At 38.9% G+C, this 26281-nt stretch overlaps 1 gene segment (V, D, J or C); it reads left to right on the top strand.

Annotated features, from left to right (window-relative positions):
* The first annotated feature begins 4785 nt into the window (after positions 1–4785).
* LOC111772130 (Ig kappa chain V-III region MOPC 63-like) lies at positions 4786–6699 on the top strand. The segment is given in 2 exon segments: positions 4786–4861; positions 5098–6699. Coding segments are annotated over 2 exon segments (378 nt in total).
* The last annotated feature ends 19582 nt before the right edge of the window (positions 6700–26281 follow it).

Below are 26281 nucleotides of genomic sequence, written 5' to 3'. Positions count from 1 at the left end.
CCCCAAAGTTGAAACTTAATAAACGTTTGTCGATGGAATGAATAGCAGCTGTCACTGATATCAGAAGTCAGTTCTTCTTGGAGGAAAAGGCATTGCCTCCTCTTTCATGAATTAAATAAACTTTGGAGAGGTTTGTTTTTACCTTTTTCCCTTTGAAACCTCCCCAGAAGAAGACAGCCCCACTGCCCAATGTTCACTTCTCCCAGAATGGTTGTTCCAAGTCCTTCATTGGTTTTCCTTCCTTTGCACAGGATCCCATCATCCAGAGCTTCTTGGAAGATAGGACTGTATTCTTGATGTCTTACAAAAATATCTGCAGCATTAGAGTGATGAAGGATCCTGAGGGACGAGGGTGCAGGCAAAGAGGATAAGATTTTTTGGGGGGGCTGGAGAAGTCCTAGAGAGACCTGCTCTCAATGCCAGAAAGAAGAAAGGACACACTGCCTGTTCCCTGCCCTGACCACTGGGTAACTCCTCCCTGAACTTCCCATGAATTCATCTCCACATGTCACAGGCCAGGAGACCCCCAACAGGTCACGCCCTGAGAAGTTTTGCTGCCATGACCCTTGGATAGGAGAAAGTCCAATAGCCCACTCAGAACACTATTCCTGTATTCAAACTTCATCACCCAACATTTCCCAGCCCACTAACTCACCAGCTCTTTTTCTGCTCGGTACTTACTCTCCATGGTAGTAGGGTACTTTGGCGATGTTGGCCTGCCTACACACTTTGATAACAAAGGATACAATGCTTCCTGGCACACAATTTACAGATAGTGCTTTTTGGGAAAATCTTCTCAAATAATGTTCTTGTTTAAGGGAGGGCAAGATAAAGTCCTGGGACAAATCTGGCCTTTTGCTGTTTGGTTTTTTTAAATACATTAATTCATATACCATACAATCTACTCACTTAAAGTGTACATTTTGATGATTTTTTAGCATGTTCACAAATTTGTGCAACCTTCACCACAGTCAGGTTTAGAACATTTTCAGCACCTCAAAAAGAAATTCTGGATCTTTTAGCTTGATATTATCCCATCCTCCATCACTCCCCAGCCCTGGGAACCCTAATCTCCTATCTGTCACTATGGATTTGTCTATTCTGGACTTTTCATAAAAAAGAATTGTGTGCTCTGCACTACCTTGTGACTACTTCTTTTCCTTAGTGTAATATTTTCAAAGTTTTTGAGTGTTGTAGCATGTAATGAGTATGTCATTTCTTTGTCCGGCTGAACACTATTCCATTGTATGGATATGCCCCTTTTTTTAATCCATTCATCATTTGAGGAAGATTTGGGTTTTTCTCCTGTTGGTCTATTATGAATAATGCTGCTATGATCATCCATGTACAAGTCTTTATGTAGACATGTTTTCATTTCTCTTGTGTATATAGCTAGGAGGAGAATTACTGAGTTATATGGTAACTCTATGTTAACTTTTTGAGGAATCACCCAAATGTTTTCCAAAGTGGTTACATCATTTTACTTTCCCATCAGCAAGCTATGATTTTCCAAATTCTCTACATCCTCATCAACTCTTATCGTTGAGTATAGGTATTTTAGTGAGTGTGAAGTGGTTTTATTTTTATTTCTCCAACAAGTAGTGGTGTTGAGCATCTTTTCATTTGGTTATTGGCATTTATATATTTTCTTTGAAGAAAGGTCTATTCAAATTCTTTGCCCATTTTTAATTGTGGTGTCTTATTTTTCAACTTGTAAGAATTTTTATATGTTCTAAATACTAGAATCTTATTAGATATATGATTTGCACATATTCCTCCCATTTTGACAGTTTTTCACTCTCTTAATATTGTCCTTTAATGCACAAAAGTTTCTAATTTTGAGGAGGTGCAATTTTTCTGTTTTTTCTTTTGTTACATGTGCTTTAGGTGTACAATCTAAGAAAACGCTTCCAAGTTGGAAACCATGAAAATTTACCCCAAAGCTTTTCCTAACAGTTTTAGCACTTATATTTAGGTCTTTTTCTACTTTGAGTTAATTTTGCATTTCATGTGAAACATGGTTTAAAATTCATTCTTTTGCATGTGGATATTTAGTAGTACCATCATCATTTGTTGAAAAGAGTATTCTTTCCCCCTTTGAATTTTCTTGGAATGTATATAAAGTTATATTGCAACACAGCAATGCTCATTAATTATTCCTGCTTTGGCATTACAATGGTAGTGTTGAGTAGGTGTCATAAAGACCATATGGACTGCAAAGTCTAAAATATTTATTATCTGGTCCTTTACAGAAATTTTGCCAATCCCTGCTAAAGAGGGACCTTTTGGTGATCACACTATGAACGGGCTTCCCTCTGGGAGTGTTTAGCCTCGTATCATTTCTCCTTTTTGTTTATTTATTTGTTTTGCACTTAAACGTCAATAAGAGATTTACTGAGGTCCACTATGTGTCAATTAACTGTCTGGTGACTTTCCCATCATTCCTGATCACCATTTTCTGTGGATGGATATAATGCCTTCTCTGATTTTGCAACTGATCAATGCGTGGGCAGATTAATACATTCTTAATCCATATTTTCAGAGCCAAATGCAATGCATCTCTAGTCTTTTGGACTTGCAATTTGATTTAATTTTTGATCAGCATTATGAAGGTGTAATTTACATGCTTACAAAATTCATTCATTTTGAGTGTTCTAGTCAATAGATTTTAGTAAATATGTACAGTTTGATATCTACCATCACAATCCAGTTTTAGAAAATTCCCGTTCTCCAAAAATGTCCTTAGGCCTATTCATAGTCAATCACTGCTCCCACTTCTGGCCTCATGAAATCAAACAATGATCTGCATTCTGGCTATATAATTTCTCCTTTTCTAGAATTTTCATATGAATGAAATCATATAGTATGTGGTCTTCTGTGTCTGACTTCTTTCACTTGGCATATTTTTGAGGGTCATTTAAATTTCATTGCTGGGTAATTTTCCTCCTCCCTCTGTCCTTCTATTGACTGTTCCAAGAAAAGATATGTAGAGACATGCAATCTTCTCAGAACATGTATCTCCAGTGGATTTCATGGGAAAATTATTTCTAGATCTAATATTTAAGTTTTAAAAATTTTAAGGCAGCTAATTGATAACAAGAATATATGAAATTGAAATTAGTAGAAATATATGCATACTTTTTCATATGTATATGTGTATATATACATATATACACCTACACAGTTTGGATTGGATATATTAGCTTTTGACAGGTAGATGTTATCAGAGACCTGGAAAAAATCTGTGCTGATAGTTCGAATTTTAAAGTCTTAGCAAAAGAAGTGAACATGATGTGGGACTGAGATTGAGGGCATCTTTCAAGATAGAATGAGAAGGAAGAGAAATCTTGCAGATGCTTACAGAAAAGAATCTTTGCATTTTGTCTCCAGGTCCTAGTCTGGAGGGCTGAGAGCATATTTAAGGGATGGTTTGGATGGTCCTAAAATCACTCTGCTCTTGGCTGAGAGCACACAGTAGGCAAGGCGCTGAGCTGCTCTTATTCCATCTACCCTGGATACTGGGTAAGAGGGAATCACAAAGAAAAACTGGAAACACACCCAATAGAGAATCTTTGCTTGACCAAACTTTATTCAGGCTCCTGAACCTTCTCCTAGGTCCATCTGTGCACTTCCTTGTAAAATTTAGTTTTCCTAGAATCCTGCTAAGTCAGTTTAGCAAAAGTCCTCCATATCTGCTCACTTTTGATATCGCATCAGTTTCCTCATCCTCCACCATTCTTCAGCTGATATCTGGTCACTCTGGTGTGTCTTTAGCAAAGGTCTTCTTTGGCCATTTTAGCTAGACCACCTCCCCCCCCGCCCCCAACCACCACCCCTTAGTCCTGATGGTTCCTCAGGAGTTTTCTATTCACTGACCCCCACCTTGCTCCTTGGCTATAAATTCCCACTTGTCCAGCTGTATGTGGAATTGAGCTTGTTTCTGCACGAGGCTTCTTTTTTCCTATTGCAATAGTCCTGAATAAAATCTGCTTTTATCACTTTAACCACTGTCCAGCTCTAGTTTTTATTTGATACACCTCGCCATCAATTTTCCTAACTTCTTGATAGCTAGAATTGGAGTGTATTTGATTGTGTGTGTGTTTCAGTGTGTTCACACGTCTTCCCTAGGCTGCTGGTTACTCAAGGGAGATCCTGTGATTCTTATAGCCATGTGACTTTTTCCAAGCACCCTTGACTCTGTCCTTGATCATGCGTAGTTTTTACTTTAGGCAGAGAGCTGAACCAGTCTTCATTTTGACCATCTCTCCAGGAGAGGGAGCCACTAACACATGTTTCTCCATTCAAGAGTCGCAAGCAGCAGTGTCACAATCACTTTATAAATCAGCAAGCAGAGAAACAAGTTTCTAAGCTCCTGATCCACTTGGCATCCAAGAATGCCTTCGGGGTCTCTAATCACTTCTGTGAGAGAAGGTCTGAGACATAACCTCACAGTCAGCAGTGGGGAGGCAGATGATGATGAAACTCATTGTCATTGTGTTCTTAAAACAATTTATATCCTAACAAAAGGGCAGCCCTATAAACTCCCCCACACGGCATTTCAGATAGACTTAAGGCAAAGATTCAGTAAACTGGTCACAAAATCCCTTGAGACTTGCCTGAGCTACACTGGAAAGTTTTTGTGATCCCAAGTCCCACTGGGTGAACTGTGAGCAGGTGTCCCTTTTGAGCATCAACCCAAGCTCTTCTGAGCTGATTTGCATGTCATTAGGCAAGGCTCCAGACTGCTCACAACATCCTTAAAGGCAGCTTGTCAGGGCCCCTGAGAAGCAGCCTCTGGTTCAACTCTCAGAGATGGGGTCAAGGGCTTCACTGCTGTGGATCCTGCTGCTCTGGGTTCCAGGTGAGAGGGCGGGTATACAGAGGAATGTTGGTAAATTTATGGTGGCCATCCTGCTTTCTGTGTCTCTGGCTTTTGGTCCCTGGAATTAAAGCATTTGTTGTAGATTTCAAGTTACCCAATTTTCTGGCTTCTCAGACCGTTGCTCATAACTGTGATTACAGGTGTCAACAATGCAATGGGCCTACATTGGGATGATCTGAGTACATCTCTTAAGTTTGTTGTGTTTATCATTCCAGGCTCTACTGGGGACATTGTGCTGACCCAGTCTCCAGCCTCCTTGACGGTGTCTCCAGGTCAGAGCGCCACCATTTCCTGCACGGCCAGTCAGAGTGTTCTTTCTCCTCCCAGCTATGACCTTAACTGGTATCAACAGAAACCAGGACAGGGTCCTAAACTCCTGATCTCTTCAGCCTCCAAGCTAAAGTCTGGGGTCCCAGCCAGGTTCAGTGGCAGTGGGTCTGGGACTGATTTCACTCTCACAATTAATCCTGTGGAGGAGGCCGATGCTGCAAACTACTACTGCCAGCAGGGTAAGGAGTCTCCTCCCACAGTGATCCGGGTCTAAACAAAAACCTCTGGAGGCAGCTGCTCACTGAGGCTCAACTCTCTCAGATGCTCCTCCCCACCGGGACCTCAACCCCCTGTGTCTAGATTATTTGGAGAATGAGGTCAAACTATGAACCAGAAAATTCTCACACCAATGTGTACGTACATGTGCCCCACATGACCTGTTTTATAATTTAGTTCTCTTATTACTACAGACCTCACACGAAAGATCTCTGTAGTTGTTTTAGAAAACTAAGAATTGTGACGTAGTTATTTTTTCCCCTTTGATTTCTCTATCTTTGTGTTATTCCCCCAAACTAGGTCTTCAGTTCTAGATATATTTACTTGTCCTTTTCTTCTCATCCAAAATTTTATGTTCTTTTTCTGTGATACAGATGGTCGAGGTCTACTCTTGTCTTCTCTCTTTTGTCTGTTTCTGTTTTATCTGTTTCCTCATCAGTTGGACAAGATACTTTATGTGTCCCCAGAGACGTTGGTGGGGGTTACATATGGAAGAAGTATGCAAATTATATGGTGTGTGGTAGTGGGTCAGGGAGACAGTGATTAAATGGCAGAGTGTGGAACTTCACGCATGAGCTCTAGGTGGTGCTCTCATCACAGCTCTACTTAGTTTCAAAAGGGTTATGACTAAAATTCAAACTCCTGGCAACTATCATCATCTCTCCTTTCCTTTGCTTTTTTGCAACAACACTTTTATTATTCTGCGGGATTCAGTGCTGCATCTTCAGCCATTCTGATGCGAAATAACAGGCCAGTGACAGCCGCCATGACAATACTCCCGACATCACCAACTGTTGCATCTCTCTGGGTCCTGTACTTAGGATCCTGTTCTACTTACTTTACACATGGTTGAATACAGGATCTTTAACAGTTTCCAACCGTACGCTTGGTTCCATGAATACTTAGCTCTCTTTTGTGATAGTTACACACATACATTAGATTATGTGTAATAGGACTAATAGGGCACATGTGTATGGTGATGGAAGGTAATTAGTCTTTGGGTAGTGAACATGATGTAGTCTACACAGAAATTGAAATATAATGATTTACACCTGAAATTTACATAATGTTATAATCCAGTGTTATCTCAATAAAAAAAAGAAATTCTGCTTACCTGATTTCATTCTCCTAGAGCGGAATGTGAATAATGGGCTGGGGTATTCCTTGCTGTTGAAACAGAGAGCATTCACAAGAAGGTTTGAAGCTTCAGTTTTGCACATGTCTAGTACATATCGGTGGAAAACAGGACCAGCTACATAATTTGTGAGCCTCAGCGTAAAACGACATGCCTTTAAATGATGGACTATGGTAGAAGTAATAGGATGCCACATCAGATATAAGGTCAGAAAAGCCCATGGCTTCCGTCTTGGACACGTTTGCTCTTTGTCTTTTGACTCATTATCCCTGGGACAAGCCAGCTGCCATGCCGTGGGACCACCTTGTGGTAAGGGAATGAAGCTTGCCGTTAACCATGTAAGTGAGATTGATGTGGGTCTCTCCCAACCAGTAGAGCTCTGGCCAGTAGCTTGACTGTAAACTCATGCAGAAGTTTGAGCCAGAGTCACCCCTCTGATCTGTGCTTGAATTCTTTCAGAATCTGTGACATAATAAACGTTTGCTGTTTTAAGCTTCTAGTTTTGGATATCTGCTGACACATCAACTGATAACTTATTCAGATTTTGGTAACTGGAGGTGAGCTGCTTGGACTGAGGGGGCAGAGGCGTTACAGAATGAAGAAAGGATTTGGAATCCAGACTTGTATAAGTAGGAAGCAGCCTGAAAATACCACTTAGCTGCAAACCCTTGCTACTCTTCATCAAAATAGAAGGGTGACACAGAGGGCAGAACCAAAAGCTGAGCCAAAATCCATGATAAATTATTCTGGGACCTCAGACCTAATCGAGCATCTTCCAACATCTGCCCGACTGCACTTCATTGTTGCTGTGGACCAGAGAGTCCTTTGTGCTACCCGTTCCCTCCTTTTTGAAGAGGAATTGCTATGTTGTTATGATATCCCTGTCTTACCGCTGTATGTTAAGTGTGTGGAGGAAGAATTCTTGTGCCTTTTCTTTCACATGTCTAGAAATTGAGAGGACCTGTACTTGAGGATCCATGCTTCAGGAACTACACCAGAGCAGCCTCGTCTGCACTTAGATGTGATTCAGATAATGAGAATCTGGACTTTGAGCTGATGCTGTAATGGGATAAGACTTTTGCAGACCTAAGATTTCGGTTAGTATATTTTGAGTGCGAAAGGACGTCAACCACTAAAGGCCAGAGGTCAGGATCATATGAACTCCAGATGAAGCACTCACTAGCTTCGTAATATGTACTTTGGGAAAGATTTTCAAATACTAGTTTTGTAGCTTATTAATGTACTTTTCATAATGTGCAGGATGATGACAAAAAGGTGTGTTGATTTGGATACCACCATGTACGTCCTTGGGATCACACAGTAATTTATCTGGATTTAACCCGAACCTCTGAGTTATGCAGTACTGAGTAATGCAGTACGCTTTCTCTGTTCTGGGAATTAAATAATGTGATTCTTCTTTTTCTTCTGTCAATCCAAGTAATGTTTAATATTCAGACATTTCCCACACTTTATTGGAAGATAACACACAATGAAAAAACAGACAAGTCATAAGCCTATTGCTTATGGATGTTAAAAAGATAGGATATTATAAAAAAAATTTAGGCATAAAATGTGCAACCTGAAGAAAAAAAGGATAGATTAAAACACACACACACATATAAACACAAAAATTCTCCAATATTCATATATGGAAAATGTCCCATATCTACTAAAGAAACTAGAGGCTGAAAAGAAGACTACAAGATAACATAGGATAGAAATCCAGTGATGGAAGTCAGTAGAGGTGAAAATGCATCATAATTTCCTATTCTATAATACGCAGACTGAGATGTGGTGCTCAATTTTTGCTGAATATGATGTATAGAAATAATATAGATCCTGTTTGTGAGCCAACCCATATTGTAATGCTTTCTCGTGTGATTGTAGACAAATTATTCATTTTTTAAGCTCAAATATTATTATTTTAAAAACCTGAACTATGAGAATCCTTATGAAGTAATGAAATGTAAAATTAGACAATCCTCCTAAAAGAGCTAATTTCCTTTCTCAGCAGGTCAAGATGACTCTAGAATTTGTGTACAAGTTAGTCTGTTTATACCTCGATTTCTTCCTCCAAAATATTTGATTTTAATTAAATATTTGTTAAAAATTAGAAAAATAAGCCACCGTCCGTGTGGCTCAGTGGTTAAGTTCATGTGCTCCACTGTGGCGGCCCAAGATTTAACCGGTTTGGATCCTGGGCACTGACCTAGCACTGCTCACCAAGCCATGCTGTGGCAGGCATCCTGCATAGCAGAACGAATAGGACCTTCAACTAGAATATACAACTAAGTACTCTGGGGCTTTGGGGAGAAAAAAAATAGAGGCAGATTGGCAACAGGTGTTAGCTCAGGACTAATCTTAAAAAATAGAATGAAGGAAGAAGAGAAGTTAAAAAAAATTAGAAAAATAAGACTAAAAATGGGGAGACCAAATTGAAATAAAACAACAAACCTAATCATAAAAATCAAAACAAGTGTTACATGATCCAAAAAAGAAAAGAAAAAAATACAAAGTAGACTTTACTAAAATTAAACTTCTACACTTCAAAGACACAGTTAAGAAAATGAAAAGAATAAACCACATACTTGGAAAAAATAATCAGAAGGCACAAATGTTGGAGAGGAGTTGTATGTAGACTATACAGAGAACTCTCAGAGTCAATAACAAGAAAATAAACACTCCTATAAAAACTTGGCCAAAAATGTGAAGAGATTCTTCACTGAAGAAGATATGCAGTAAAGTGGCAAAGCCTGCCTGAGCAACTCGAATGCCCAGGCATTGCTGTTGGGGATGCAAAATGGCACAGCCCCTTTGGGAAACAGTTGGGCTGTTTCTTAGAAACTTGAGCCTACACCTACTTTATGAACAAGCAGTCCATTACTAAGTATTCACCCAAGAGAAATGAAACCCTATATTCACACAAAAACGTGTACTCAAATGTTTATAGCAACTTTCTTCATAATAGTCAAACATTAGAAACAGCTAAATGTCTTTAAACTGGTAATTATATAAGCAAACTATGGGTCAGCTATGCCGGACTACTACTCAGCAAAAAAAAGAATGAACTACTGATACACACAACAACAAGGATGAACCTGACTGCATTATGCTAAGTGAAAGAAGCCAGACTCGGCAGCCTACATACTGAATGGTTCTGCTCCTATGAAATTCTGGAAGAGGTAAACTATAGGATAAGAGAGCAGATCAGTGGTGTCCTGGGACTGGGGGTCAGGAGAGGTTGACTACAAAGTGACTCAAAGGAACATTTAAGGGCAATGAGTCTGTTCCCTGTCTTGGATGTGGTTGTGGGTACATAGCTATGCATTTACCAAAAAGCATAGAAGTTTAGACTAAAAAAGGTGTACATTACTGTCTGTAAATTATGCTTCAGTAAACCTCACCCTAAAAAAGAAGTGCTGTGATTGGATGTAAAACCCGGCTCTGAGCTTCTTGGAAACCAATAAAAAGTAAATGTGGTTATTTATATACCTCATATCCACAGGGAAAAAGTGCCAGTTCTTATGTGTGACTAATGGTTTTCCTATTATTAAGCTGAAGACAATTTCTATCTTGGTAGCATTGAATAGGAGCTGTGTATTGGGTAGTATTTTAAATGATAATTTCAAAGAAAATAAAAAAATGGAATTCATATGATTACGTCTTGGACAAAGGCTGACTGTGAACAGAGAACCACAGATAGTAAGGTTGGTGTGTGGCCTGGGATTCAAGTGGACTGTCCACTCACTGACCTCAGAGGGAGTTTTTCTTGGTGAATTCACCAGAGTCAAGGGTCCACTTCTTAGACTTGCGGGCTCATAAACCCTTGCTGCTATTTCAGAGCTGAATGGACTCATCCTAATGTCAAGCCTAATGCCCATTTATTCATTTGCAACCACAAATCTGTCTATCTGGTAAAGTGGATGGTGGCGTCCTTTGGCCAGCACTTCTCTTCCCAGCTGGGGGAGGTGTGATGTGGTCGTCAGAACATCACCTAAGACAGGATTAGAACCTTGACTGCATTCTAGGAGCTGAGCGTGATAGTAGGTAAATGACTTAACTTTCCCTAAGCTTCAAATTTCTCATCTGACATGTGGGAATAATAACACCTCACAAACAACGGTGCTGTGAGGAGTAAATAAAATAGTACAAATGAATGCCCTTGCATAGTGCCTGGGCATGCAATTAGTTCTTAGTATGTATGAAGTTTCATTGATTAGACACACAGAGGAAGCAAATTTACAGATAGGTGGCTGATGACATCAGCTTTTTTGGAGTTTTCTCCTCCACACAGTAACCAGAGCAATCTCGAAAGAAAAGTAAACTAGATCAAATTATTCCCCTGTTTAAAACTTTTCAAAGAGTTCTTATTGCACCTAGAAACTCCCTGGCATGTTCTCCCAGGCCTACATCATTGGTTCTCATCCTTGGCCACCCTGATTGGAATCTCCTGGGGAACTTTAACCACTAAGGATGCCTGGATTCTGCCCATAGAGATTCTGATGAACCTGGCCTCAATGGTGACTGGGCGTCGGATTTTCATGAACCGTCCAGGTGATTCCAGGGTGATCTGACCTGCCCTCTCCCTGCTGTCCAACCATGTTTCTTACCACGCCTCCTCTCCCTTCCTGCTCAGCCACTGGGCCTCCTCTCTGATCTTTACTTGTGCTGAGCTCTTTCTCCCCTCAGGAGGACCTAGGACTTCCTCACTCCTGAGGGACCAGCCCAGATGCTTCCAACCTTTCAATGTCAATCTCAAATGCCGCCTCTGTTAGGACTCTGGTCCCTGCTCAGAACCTGGGGTTCTCTTTCATGTCAGGAATCTGGGGCTTGGGAGGGCTGCAACTTTAACAAGAAGTCTCTCATCACTGGTTGTAGCTGAAAACTGGTGCATCTTTATATATTGATTACAAAGTTCACAGGGCTAATTTGATTTTCACAGTGAAGATGTTTAAGTCTTAGGTATTTAAAAATTTTTTAAAGTATTAAAAGTATTTAAAAGGCTTTTTGGATTCCCTGATGTAGAGTAGAAACTAGGGTAAGGTGGGTGAGGCAGTTGCCTCAGGCACAAAATTTAAGTAGTACTAAAAACTCAGTAATTCAGAGATATAATATTTTAATGAAACATTTTAAAAAATCAAAATTAATTAAAAAATCCATGACGGAAAAAAATCACAGTTTTAATTAAAGACATAATTTGTCTTGTGAATAAATAAATATCAACAGACATTGTTTTATTTTGTGGCTGTAGTGTTCTTGAGAGAATTTATTCTGTGTCCTACTTGGGTTGTGTGTTTTAAAATAGGGTGATGGAGATTTCCAGAAGTATATTATTTGTGATAAAAATATTTTATATTAGAAGACAAATGGTCCAATTGTGGAAGAGAATGGAAAATTTCTATGAAATTTTAAAGGAAATCAAACACAAGACTGTAGAATTTTTTCCCATGAAAGCTTTCGTAGAAGACCTCAGAATTTTGTATTTTCTTTTTCTGCCACTAGGTGTGGTGAGAGGCGGTAAAGAACATGAGAGTACACGATGGCAGAGTTGGTACAATGTGCAGATTATCTCACATCCTATATCTGGCTGAAAATGGGAGGGGGACTTGAAATAGTGGGAAAAACCTTAGGATTCAAGCCTGGTCAACTTTGCAAACAAGCTTACACAAAATTTTTCTGGTTGAGCCTCTGCTTCCCATATGGAAAATGAAAATGTTGGAAGACATGAGGTGTAAGGCTCTTTCTAGCTTTAATATTCAAGATATTTTGAAAAACAAAGACTCATGAGCAATCTTACTTTTAAGCAATTTCACTGGTTAAAAGTAAGACAGTACAACTCTTGTGTGGCTGTTCATACAAGTCTTTATTTAGGGAACAAGCGATTATGGTACCTTGCAGGGTCATAAAATTGTAGTTTATAAATATGACCAGCAGATGGCAGCAGATGTCCACTTCTGTTTGAAAGTAATCTTCCAAGCCTCCGGTTCCTCTGGGTGGAATTGTGGTTCAGGAATGAAACAGTGTTTAAACCATTCATAACATCCAGTCCCAAAAGAGGTTTTCTTTGTAAGTCGGGAAAGTTGTTTATTTTATTTTATTTAATTGAGGTATAATTGACATGTAACATTCTATTAGTTTCAGTTGTACAAAATAACAATTTGATATTTGCATATATTATGGGATGATCACCACAATAAGTCTAATTAACGTGTCACCATACATAGTTACCAATTTTTTTTTCTCGTGATGAGAACTTAGAAGATTAACTCTTAGCAACTTTCAGATACACAAAGCAGTATTCTTCACTGTAGTCACCATGCTGTACGTTACATCCCCATGACTTATTTATTTCATAACTGGAAGTTTGTACCTTTTGACTCCCTTCACCTATTTTGCCCACCCACATCCCCTGCCTCTGGAAACCATCAGTCTCTTGTCTGTGTCTGTGAGCTTGGATTTTTATTTTGTTTTTCAGATTCCACATACAAGTGAGATCATATATTGTCTTTCTCTTTCTAACTTATTTTACTTTGCATAATGCCCTCAAGGTGCATATGTGTTGTCACAAATGGAACAATTTCATTCTTTTTTATGGATGAATAATATTCTATTATGTACACAAAAACACACACAAGTATATGTACACACACACACCACAATTTCTTTTTCCATATCTTGGCTATTGTAAATAATGGTGCAATGAACATGCAGGTGCATATATATTTTCAAGTTACTGTTTTTGTTTTACCCAGATAAATACCAAGAAGTGAGACTGCCGGATCATTTGGCAGTTCTGTTTTTATTTTTTTGAGGAAACTCCATACTATTTTTCATAGAAGCTGCTCCAATTTACATTCCCACCAACAAGGAGTCCCTTTTCTTCACATCCCGCCAACACTTGCTATCTCTTGTCTTTTTGATAATAGTCATTCTAATAGGTGTGAGGTGATATTTCATTGTGGTTTTGATTTGCATTTCCCTGGTGATTAGAGATGTTGAGCACGTTTACGTGTACTTGGCCATCTGTTTACGCTGTTTGGAGAAATGGATATTCAGATTCTCTGCCCATTTTTTAAATCAGATTGTTTATTCTTTTTTTTTTGCTTGAGTTATATGCAGTTTTCGTATATTTTATATATTAAGCCCTTGTCAGACAGATGATTTACAAACATTTTCTCCCATTCAGTAGATGCAATCTCTCCATTTTCTTTATGGCTTCTTATGCTGTGCAGAAGCTTTTCATTTTAATGTAGCCTTACTTATTTATTTTTGCTTTTGTTTCCTTTGCTTTTGGTATCAGATCCAAAAAATCATCACTAAGACCAATGTCAAGGATTTTACCACCTATGTTGTCTTCTAGGAGTTTTGTGATTTCGGGTCTTACGTTCTGTTTTTAATCCATTTTTCATTAATTTTTGTATATGGTGTAAGATAGGGTTCAGTTTCATTGTTTTGTATGTGGTTGTCCAATTTTCCCAACAGCATTTATTGAACAGATCATCCTTTCCCCATTATATTCTTGGCTCCTCTGTCATAAATTAATTGGTTGTATATGTGTGGATTTATTTCTGGGTTCTCTATTCTGTTCCATTGTTCTATGTGTGTGTTTTTATGCCAATACCATCCTGTTTCGGTTACTGTAGCTTTGTATGTAATGTAGTTTGTAATCAAGGAGGTGATGCCTCCAGCTTTGTTTTTCTCCCTCAAGATTGCTTTAGCTATTTGGGGTCTTTTGTGGTTCCATACAAACTTTAGGATTTGTTGTATTGCTGTGAAAAATGCCATAGGAATTTTGATATGGATTTTATTGAGTTTGAGTAGTATGGACATTTTAATAATAGTGATTCTTCCAATCCATGAACATAGAATATCTTTCCATTTATTTGTGTCTTCTGCAATATCTTTCAGCAATATCTTGTAGTTTTCAGCATATAGGTTTTCCACCCCCTGTTTAAATTTATTCCTAGGTACTTTATTGTCTTTGATGCTATTGTAAATGGGATTGTTTTCTTAATTTCTCTTTCTGGTAGTTTAAGTGTACAGAAACGTAACAGATTTTTGTTATTGACTTTGTATCCTGAAACTTTACCAAATTTATTTATTGGTTCTAACAGTTTTTTGGTGGAGTCTGATGTGGGGTTGGTGAGTCAAGGAATCAAAAGAAAGATTTCTTGGACTCTCAAGATCTGGCAGTAGTACTCTTTTATTTAGAGAATAGTATGGAATAGCAGGGGGACAGGACCCATGGGAAGTCAGAGCTGCTGCGTGGGGACAGGACCCACAGGCAGGAGGAGCTGCTGCTGCCCCGGCTCCCACTGTCCCACTGCTGCTGCAAACACGGGTGTAGAGTAAGTCTAAATTTAAGGCATAGGTATGTGAGTTATCTCTTTACAAGATAAAGGAAAGAATATGTAAAAAGAGTTGTTAAAATGGTATCAGTGCTGGTAGGGTCTGGTTATTGGGTGGTCCTATAACTTTTGGATAAGAATCAAACCGGATTAAGTAAATGGCAGAAGTCACCACTTAAATATTATCTTCAGCTAAAGACAAAGGAGGATGTTGGGTGGGGGGCGGGGGTGTGCCGGTCCGTTACATGAGGTTGCCAGACAGTAAACAACTTAAGTTCTTGCCTTTGGCATTGATTATGAGTTTCTAGAGATAAGGTCACCCCCCTTCCTCCTGGCACAGAGAGGGAGGCATCTTTACAGATGGAGATTTCCCTTACAAATGTAAATAATGTAAATGTTTCCCACAAAGGGCAAACGAACTCCACTCCACAGAGTTGCTTTTATTAAAAGTAACCAGCCCCCTTCTCATCTGCAGTTTTAAAAGTAACCAGCCTAAAATAATCCTCATCAGAGTCTTGAGGGTTTTGTATATATAATATCATGACATATGCAAATAGTGGCAGTTTTACTTCTTTCTTTCTGATTTAGATGACTTTTACTTATTTTTCTTGCCTAATTTCTCAGGCTAGAACTTTCCAATCCTATGTTGAATAAAAGTGGTGAGAGTGGGTATCCTTCTCTTGTTCCTGATCTTACAGGAAAAGCTTTCAGTTCTGCACCATTGAATATCATGTTAGCTGTGGTCTTGTTATATGTGGCCTTTACTATATGCAGATACATTCTCTCTGTACCAACCTTGTTGAGAGTTTTACCATGAAAGGATATTTAATTTTTTCAAATGCTTTTTCTGCATCTATTGAGATGATCATATGATTTTTTTAATTCATCTTGTTATCAGGGTCCATCACATTGATTGATTTGCGGTGTCTCATTTTCAATAGCACCAAAAAAATGCTGTGGAATAAATTTAACCAATGAGATGAAAGACCTATACACCGAAAACTATAAAATACTACTGAAAGAAATTAAAGCAGCTACAAATACACGGGAGCGACTTCATCAAATTGGCAGAGTAGGATATTCCAGCCTCCATCTTTCAACAAAGGACAAGAATTAGATGGTATTCAGGAATAAAAAGAGATCTGGGAGAGCTCAGGAGACCACTTAAGAAGTTTCAGCTTCACAGGGGAGCAAAAACCCTGAGAATAACTGCACAAGGATTGTAGAATGAACTGTTTCATTTGGCCTGCATCAACCCATCCCTCAGGTCAGCACTCAGTGCCAAGGTGTTCCCCTTGCTGGGAAAAGGATGGTGGGTTGAGCGACCAGCTTTCCCAGCTGTTCAGAGCACTGCGTGAAAAGGCTTCCTTGATTTCACTCCCCCTAGAGACTGGCACCACTGAGAGGTCTAGAGAAGGCTAGGAACAAGGAAGATGGGGAGGGACAGTTGCATCAGCCACTTGGTGAGAGCAACCACACTTCCTTGTTGCCTGCTCTGCAGAGGAGCCTAGCAACCTTTGCTGCTGAGGACCTCCACAGTCCTTCTGGATGCTGCACACCCCCACAGCTCTCATCAGTGAGGACTCCATCACGGACTCCAGGGGTCTGCTCCACAAAGGAACTTAGGAGCTTTCACCATTGAGGAAAACAATGGTCAGCACAGCTGTTGCAGACCCCCTGCAGTTTTTGCCTCTGAGAGCCTTTCAGGTTTTTGCATTCACAGGCCTCACCTGCCTGAGTCTCTCTCTGCATCCCCCACCCCCTACTGGAGACACTCCTTTCAGAGTTGCCATGGGCGTCCCAGTCCCTGGGATCCATGCTAGAAGCTAGACCCAGCTTTTGTGGCTGCATGTGTTCATACTGCCAGCCTAGGCCCCTCTGGCTTACCCCCACTGTCTTGTGTGCAAGTGTAGCTAGTCTTTGCTGCTGCCTGAGGGCACATCAATAGCCCAGGGCCCATAGCATCTCTAGTGCCTGTTGAAAGCCCCGACTCCTGTCACTGGCCTGCACTGCCATGCATGCCTACAGTCAGTCTCTGTAGTCACTCATTTGTACATTTCTGAGCCTGTCTCCTATCACCAGCCTCCACCTCCATGAGCATGCACATAGCCAGCCCCTGCGGCTGTGCACTCAGATGCCATTCAGCCCTGACTCATGTCATCATGTTCACCACTGTACACCCACCTGAACCTAGTATCTGTAGCTACATGAGTGTATGCCAACACCTCACATACTAATAGCTGCTCATGCACCCACTATAAGTCCCAGAATCTGCTGTTGGCCCTGACCCTCACCATTGCATGATTGCCCACAGCCTGCACCTCTACCATGCAGGCATCTGTAGACAGACAGCCCCTGCTGCAGAGTATGTGCACACTGCAAGTTCTGGCTACTACTGCTGCTTGCCCTCTTCTTCACTGCTGTACTTGGTGGCACTGCTGAGGACCTCAACAGCCCTTGAAGCTACCACAGACCTCCCATTGTTCTTACCATCAAGGATCATGCGGTTGTCACTATCATGGACTACAGCTGCCTGAGCTAATGAGACAACTTCCCCCCTCAGGTCTGAAGTGGCCACATCCCCCCACATTTGATACCCTGCACCACTAGACCTGGAGCCACAGCACACTCCAGCATGCTGCCAACTGCAGATGAAGGTCTTCCCTTAATGAAATCAGTCCATAAAGTCTAGAAGAGTTGATTGCTTTTTCAAATGTGTAGACACATATACAAGACTACAGGGATCATGAAGAATTAGGAAAATATGACACCACCAAAGGAACACAATAAACTTCCAGTAACTGATCCCGTAGAAATGGAGATCTATGAATAGTCTGCAAATAATTCAAAGTAATTGTTCTAAAGAAGCTCAGGGGGCTCCAAGAAACACATGTAAGCAATTTTAAGGAAATCAGAAAAACAATAGAGGAAAAAGTCAGAAGTTCAACAAGGAGATAGAAAATCTAAAGAAAAACAAATAGAAATTTTGGAGGTGAAGAGTACAGAGACTGAGCTAAAATGTGAAGTACAGGGGCTGGCCCCATGGTGTGGTGGTTAAATTCAGTGCATTCTCCAGTGGTAGCCCAGGTTCTCACGTTGGGATCCCAGGTGTGGACGTACACCACTTGTCAGCCATGGTCTGGTGGCAACTCACAAATAAAGTGGAGGAAAATTGGCACAGATGTGAGCTCAGGACTAATCTTCTTCAGGGGAAAAAAATGAAGTAGAGAGTTTCATTAATAGACTCTATCAAGCAGAAGAAATTATCATCAAACTCAAAGAGAAATCATTTGAAATTATCCACTCAGAGGAAAGAAAAAGAAAAGCACGAAGAAACCCTCTGGCACTTATTAGACAACATCAAGTTAAACAATATTATCATTATGGGAACCCCAGAAGGAGAAGAGAAAGAGAAAGGATCAGAAAGATTACTTGAAGAAATAATGACCCCAAATCCCCTAAATCTGGAGAAAGATGTGGACACATGGGTACATGAAGCTCAAAACTCCCCAGTCAGGTTCAACCCAAAGAAGACTTCACTGAGACACATTATAATAAAATGGTCAAAAATCATCAACAAAGAAAGAATCTTGAATGTAACAAGAAAAAACTTTTATCATATAAGGGAACGCCCCTATTGCTATCAGCGGATTTCTCGTCAGAAATCTTGTAGGCCGGAAGAGAGTAGGATGATATATTCAAAGTACTAAAAGAAAAAAAACTGCCAACCAAGAATACTTTACCTGGCAAAGCTATTCTTCAGAAAGATAAAGACATTTCCAGACAAATGAAAGCTGAAGGGCTTCATCACACCTAGACCTGCCTCACAAGAAATGCTATAGTGAGTTCTTCAAGCTGAAAAGAAAGGGTGCTAACTAGTAACGTGAAATCATATGAAAGTATAAAACTCACTGACACAGGTTAATATATATTTAAATTCAGAATATGCTAATATTGTAATGAAACTAAAAATAAATATAGTTACAATAAATTCTTTTGTGAGAAAGATTGGCGATAAGCTAACGTTCATTGCCCATCTTCCTCTTTTTGCTGAGGAAGGTAAGCCCTGATCTTACATCTGTGCCCATCCTTCTCTATTTTGAATGGGGGATGCCGCCCCAGCACGACTTGTTGAGTAGTGCATAGGTCTGCACCTGTGATCCACACCTGAAACCCCAGGCTGCTGAAGTTGAGCACATAAACTTAACTGCTATGCCACTGGGCCAGTCCCTACAATAAGTTGTTAATGGATACATAATATGAAAGTTTCTATTTCGTGACATCAAAAACAAAATGTGGCAGGGGCAGTAAACATGTTCTGCCTTTGTGTACAAAGTTAAGATGTTATTGACTTAAAATAGACCGTTATAAGATGCTTTCTGTAAGCCTCACAATAACCACAAAACAAAAAATAATTATAGATATACAAAAGATAAAGTTATAAAAGCATACAATTATAGAAAATCATCAATTCAAAATGGAAGACAGTAAGACAGGAAGAAAGAAACAAAGGGTCTCCAAAAGACGCATAAAACAATGAACAAAATAGCAATAATATGTCCTTACCTATTAATAATTACTTTCAATGTGTATTGACTATATTCTCAAGTGAAAAGACATAGAGTGGCTGAATGGTTAAAAAAATAAGACCTGAGCCAACCCTGACGGCCTTGTGGTTAAAGTTTGGTGCTCACTGCCTTGACAGCTTATGTTTGCTTCCTGGTCGTGAAACCACATCACCTGTCTTTCAGTTGCCATGCTGTGGTGGTGCTTCATGTACAAGAACTAGAACAACCTACAGCTAGAATATATATCTACATACCGGGGTTTGGGGGAGAAAAATAAAGAGGAAATTTAGCAAAAGATGTTATCTCAGGGCAAATCTTTCCCTGCAAAAAAGAACAAAAAAGATCCGAGATATGCTGCCTATAAAAGATTCATGTCAGCTTTTTATTTTCCTTATTATTATGTTTATTGAGGGAAAATTGGTTTACAACATCACATAAACTTCAAGTGTAAATAATTACATTTCCATTTCTGTGTAGACTACATTGCGTTCACTACCCAAAGCCTAATTATCATCCTTTAAGACACACAGATACTGGAATGAAGGGATAGAAAAAGATATTCCATGCAAATAGTAACCAAAAGAGAGCAAAGGTGGCTACATTTATATCAGACAAAATAGACTTAAATTCAAAACTGTAATAAGAGACAAAGAAATGCATTATATACATATAAAGGAGTCAATTCATCAAGGGGCAATCACTATAGTACATGTATATGCACCCAACATCAGAGCAAGTAAATATATAAAGCAAATGTTAACAGATCTGAGAAAGAAATAGACAGCAATGCAATAATAGGGCACTTCAATACCCCACTTTCAACAATGGATTGACCATCCAGACAGAAAATCAATAAGAAAATTTGGATTTGAACTATACCTTAGACCAAATAGACCTAACAGACATATATGCAACATTCCATCCAATAGCAGCAGAATACACATTCCTTTCAAGTACACATAGAACATTTCCTAGGACAGATCATATAATAGGTCACAAAACAAGTATTAGCAAATACAAGAATATTGAAATCATACCAAATGTTTTTTCTGATCACAATGCTATGAATCTAGAAATAAATCACCGTAAGAAACCTGGAAAATTCACATGTGGAGATTAACCAACAAACTCATCAACAACCAATGAGTCAAAGAAGAAGTAAAAAGGGAAATCAAAAAGTATCTTGAGACCAATGAAAATGGAAATACTTCATGCCAAAAATTATGAAATGCAGCAAATACAGTTCTACAAGGAAAGTTAATAGTGATAAACTTCTATATTAATAAAAAAATCTCAACCAAACAAACTTTACACCTCAAGGAACTAGAGAAAGAAGGCCAGTCTCAGCCGAAAGTTAGCATAAGGAAGTCTATAACAAAGGTAAGCACAGAAATAAACGAAATAGAGGCTAGGAAGACAAAAGAAAAGATCAACGAAACTAAGAGTTGATTTTTTGAAAAGATTAAGCCAATCAACAAATCTTCAGTTAGACTAACTAAGGAAAAAAGAAACAGGACTCAAATAAATAGAAACGAAAGAGGAGACATTACAACTAGTACCACAGAAATACACAGTATCATAAGAGACTATGTTGGACCATTATATGCCAACAAACTGGATAATCTAGAAGAAATGGATAAATTCCTAGAAATATACAACCTACTCAAACTGAATCATGAGGAAATAGAAAATCTAAGCATACAAATTACTAGTAAGGAAATTGAATTGATAATCAAAATCTCTAACAAAAAAAAGTCCAAGACCAGGTGGTATCACTGGTGAATTCTCTCAGACTTTTGAAGATTAACACCAATCCTTCTCAAACTCTTCCAAAAAACAGAATAGAAGGGAATACTTCCAAACTCATTTTATGAGGCCAACATCAAATTATTACCAAAGACAAAGACTGTCCTCACCATATCCTAGATGAACATAGATGCAAAAATCCTCGACAAAATACTGGCAAAATGAATTCAACAGTACATAAAAGGATTATACACCATGATCAAGTCAGATTTCCCCCTGGGACATAAGGGTGGTTCGACATATGCAAATCAATAAATGTGATACACCTCATTAGAAAAATGAAGGATCAAAATCATATGATCATCTCAATAGATGCAGAAAATGCATTTGACAAATTCAATTCCCTTTCATATAAAAACTCAACAAATTAGGTTTAGAAGGAATGTACCTCAAGATAATAAAGACCATCTATGACAGACTCACAGCTAACGTAGCTCAACGGCAAAAAACTATCAACTTTTCCTCTAAGATCAGGAGAAAGACAAGGGTACCCACCCTAACGACTCCTATTAAACACAGTACTGGAAGTCCTAGCCAGATCAACTAGCAACAATAAGAAATAGAAGGCATCCAAATCCGAAAGGAAGAAGTAAAGTTGTCTCATTTGCAGGTGATATAATTTCATATACAGAAAATCCTAAGGACTCTACCAAAAAACTGTTAAAACTAACAAATGAATTCAGTGAACTTTCAGGACACAAAGTCAACATACTGAAATCAGTCGTGTTTCTAGACACTAACAGCAAGCTATCAAAAAACACATTAAGAAAATAGAAATTTTGGATAGTGTGCTAATCAATAAAAAAGATACAGACAAGAGGTAAGACAGGGAGAGAGACTGGAAAATTGCACCTCACCTTTTCCTCCTGTCTCAACCTTTAAGAGAAAAATGTCACTTTCACTAATATATTCTTGGTCAAAATTAGCTAAATTTGCAAGAAGAAATAATGTCTCTGACATAATAACTTACTGTCTACATGTATTGAAGTCATTTGTATAGGTGCAACCACAACTCACATTATTTTTATATCGCTATTTTCACCTAACATTTCACAAAATATTTTAATGTGTTTACATGGTCTTTATGTTTATCGCTTATAGCTGCACAATATTCTATTTTGTTTACATATCATAGTTCATAAGTTTATGCTCTTAATGCTCGACATTGAAGTGGTAATTTTTTTATTATCTTTTTCTATTATAACACATTGAATTAATAAAATGACATGCCTTTAGACTTGTTTTCCTAAGATTAATTTCTAGTGCCATAGGCAAAATGAGAAAAAAATCCCTATTTGCATGCATAAATTAATTCTGTGTTATAAATTTAGTTTGTTTGGGCCTAAAGTTTAGATATAGTAATTCTCATTCCACTTTTATAGGAAAAATCTAAAGCATGTAAACTGTAAATCTTACATGCTTACACTCACAGATTCCAAATGCCCTGTTGGGGTGCATCATAGTTTAAATTAGAGCCACAATACATAGGCTCATGCAGGTAGTGACCTTAAGATGGGTAATTAACTTTGCTTTGGAAACTTTGAGGCTGAAAGCAACAGAATCAGATATTTCTTTGTGAATCTCCTGTTATAATAGTCAGAACATTTTGCTTTTCATGGTTAAAGACTTCTCATTCATTTTCTGCATACAATGAATGATCAAGAGAGAGTGGGACATTGTTAAGTGGAAGTATCAACAGGATGAGCCTGTTCTCACAGTTATACTAACAAGTGCAGTCATCTATTTTTTGAGATTTCTAACATCTTCATAACGTGAAAAGAGCCTTTGGGAACTGTTTCTATTTCAGAGGAAGGCTGGCCCTTAGGAGCTATTAAATGTCCTGAGCTGTCTTCAAAACATGCTATTGTTGGTCACAGATTTAACAATATTGATGAAATTTAGTGAGAATGTTTACTATTCAGGCCAATCTATGATTGATTAACTCAGGTAAGAGTCAGTGAGGAGATTGGAATTGCCTGGTCCTCTGCTTTTTATGATGATGGAGAAGGTTTTTCACGCCAATGCTCCTGTTTAAAATTACTAGGCAGTGAGGAATCTTCAAGACCTTGGAAGAAAGAAAACTTATAGAGGTGAAGCCCGTATCCGAGGCCACTTTCCCACTGGACTATCTCCCAAGCCCAGGAAAAGCAACTGAGAGGCCTGAGAAGCTGAGCAGAGATTTTGACAACATTGTGAGACTAGAAAGACAAAAAATTGGTATTTCGGGTTTGTCAAGAAAGAGGAGCCTAGTAAACAACCCCAAAGGGCTTCATGCTAGGAGTAAGGGTAAATGAGAAATAGATCAGCCCTTGCAGAGACCGACGGAAACTTTGCAGTTATCTAAATTCCTAAAATTGAATTAAAATAACATAGGACAGCTAGCAGTCCTGTGTTCTTCTTCCGTTCCTACATTCTACTCAAGAAGACTAATGCTTTCATCAGAGAACTGGAAACGATAATGAAAAATAAAATGGGAATTCCTTCTCTAAAACAATTGGAATAGTACTGATTTAATTTACTGGAAGTGAGTACAATAAACATTTGCATGAAAATATATAATATAATTATATTGGCAGGGCTTTAGAAACATATTTGCTATGTGGCACGTTTTCCATCAGACCAGTTTGCTCTCACTCTATCTTTGAAAATCTCTTCAGAGCAGACGTCAGTTGACAAGGTGTCAGGGCTGGCCCCATGGCTTAGTAGTTAAGTTCGGCACACTCTCCTTCAGCTGACTGGCTTCATGGGCCTGGATCCTGTGCGTGGACCTTTACCACCCATCATCCATGCTAAGGTGGCAACTCACATACAAAGTGGAGGAAGACTGCACAGATGGTAACTCAGGGCTAATCTTCCTCAAGCAAAAAAATTGGAAGATTGGCAGCAGATGTGAGCTGAGGCTTGATCTTCCTCAGCAAAAAAAGAAAAAAGTTAAATATGCTAAATTTGTGTAAACGATATGAGTACACATTAAGCATTTAATATGCATCTGTTGAATTTGAATTCATAAATGGACACGGTGTCACCACACCTGTCCTTTCACTTTTATTACCTGCGTTTAGATTTTCTGTCCTTGCCTACATTAGGGGCTGAATTTATCTGTAGAACCAGGACTAGTTTCATGGTGTACTCAGTACCTTTGAAACCAGGGCTTCTCATATCACCTGACTTTGAGCTGCCTTCCTATATCTGTAGCATCCAACTGCTACTGCTTATCTCAGCCAATCTCCCTGACCTTGCTACCTGATGTACTCAGTGACAGCTGAAAGGCCATTCATGTTTATCTGGATTCTCACTCCTGTCCTCATGGTAGCTTGGTCCATTTGCTCATCTGTCTTGGATGTGACTATGGAGTTATGTGGACGGATGGTACCATGTCCACATTTTCTGTTTTTACTAAATAATTAAAAATAAAAATGAGTTTCCTAGACTCCAAGAATTTGTTGATTTTAAGATAAATAGTCAATGTAGAACATGTATATTAAATATATGCTAAATTTACTTAAAACCTGCATATATATTTTTTCATTTTAAAAAAGCCACTTTGCTAGTGCCACAGTCATAGTTTGAGTGTATGCCTTCTTTCATAATCCATGAATATTTATTATTTCTGAGGAATAATAAATTTTGAGGAAGATTATCAAAGTATACTTTTAGCTTAATATATAGCTTAATGTATCATTTATTGCTGACAGATTAAAGTGTTGAGACATCATTTAGTACGTAAGCTCCTTCTGCAACTACCGCTCCCATGATTCAGAATAGAGAGATGAAGCCTCCATTTGGTGGAAGAGTTATCAGGGACCCAAATCTACCAGATTATTGACTTCAGAGATTAAAAGCCTAGAACACAGGTGAAAGATGGAGAACACTTCAAGTAACATTAAAAGCAGACAGTTTGATGGGTTGGCCTGATTTCCTGTCTAGTTTGGTCAATCTTTCCAGTTTTCCTAGGAGTGAGGGTTTCTCAGGGCCTGAGATTCCAGTGCTAAAATTGGGAAAGTCCTTCAAAAACTGGGATTCTTGGTTACCCTATCTGTTCCCTCACTACTCTGCCTTTTGAGGATCTTGAGAGTTCAGGGGAGGGAAAAGAAATTGAGGTGGAGACAATCAGTGTTTCTGTTATCTAAAGTAATTCAGGAACCCAGAGGAACAAGTAGAAATGCCATTGGATTTTCCCTTAATTTTTTTGGAGTGGGAGCATTTGGAGAGTATGCAAGTGTGCCACACTCTATCCTGCCTAGATTTCCAATATACGCAGACCAGCCGTTGAGTCTCACAGTTGAGTCCTATGCAATGAGGGTTTGTAGAAAGTAAGAAAAGTAATAAGAGTCATCCAGTGGGAGGACAGGAGGTGGGAAAAAAAGCAAGTGCTATGCCAGGCATGAAGATTAGCAGTGTTTCATTCCCATAGGCTTAAGTGGTGGAACATAAGGTTTTTGAAGAGTATTGTTTCACCGTCCTGCAGAGAAGCAGAACCAGTATAACATATATATAGAGAGAGAGATTTTAAGGAATTGCTAGTGTGGAGGCTTGTAAGCCTGAAATCTGTAGATCAGGCTGGCAGGTTGGACATTGAGGTTAGTGTTGATGTTGCAGTCTTGAGTTTGAAATCTGCAGCCTGAAAAGTCATGCAGGGTTTCTATGATGCAGTCGTGATGAACAGTTTCTTCTTGTTTTGGAAACTTCAGACTTTTTTTTTCAAGTAATTTTATTGGGGTTATAATGGTTTATAACATTGTTTAATTTGGGGTATACAATATTGTTTATCAATTCCTGAGTACACTTTATTGTGCTCAACCCCAGTAGTCTAATTTTTATCCATCACCATTCATATGTGTCCCTTTGTCTCTTTTGCCACCCTCCAATCCGCTTCCCCTCTGGTAACCACTAATCTGTTCTCTTTATCCATATATTTCTTGTCTTCCACATATGAGGGAAATCATGCAGTATTTGTCTTTCCATGTCTGGCTTATTTCGCTTAATATCATACACT

Source organism: Equus caballus, chromosome 15 (assembly GCF_041296265.1).
Source record: "Equus caballus isolate H_3958 breed thoroughbred chromosome 15, TB-T2T, whole genome shotgun sequence".
Lineage (NCBI taxonomy): Eukaryota > Metazoa > Chordata > Mammalia > Perissodactyla > Equidae > Equus > Equus caballus.
Note: the sequence above shows the minus strand (reverse complement) of the source record. Positions and strands in the feature narration are given on the sequence as shown.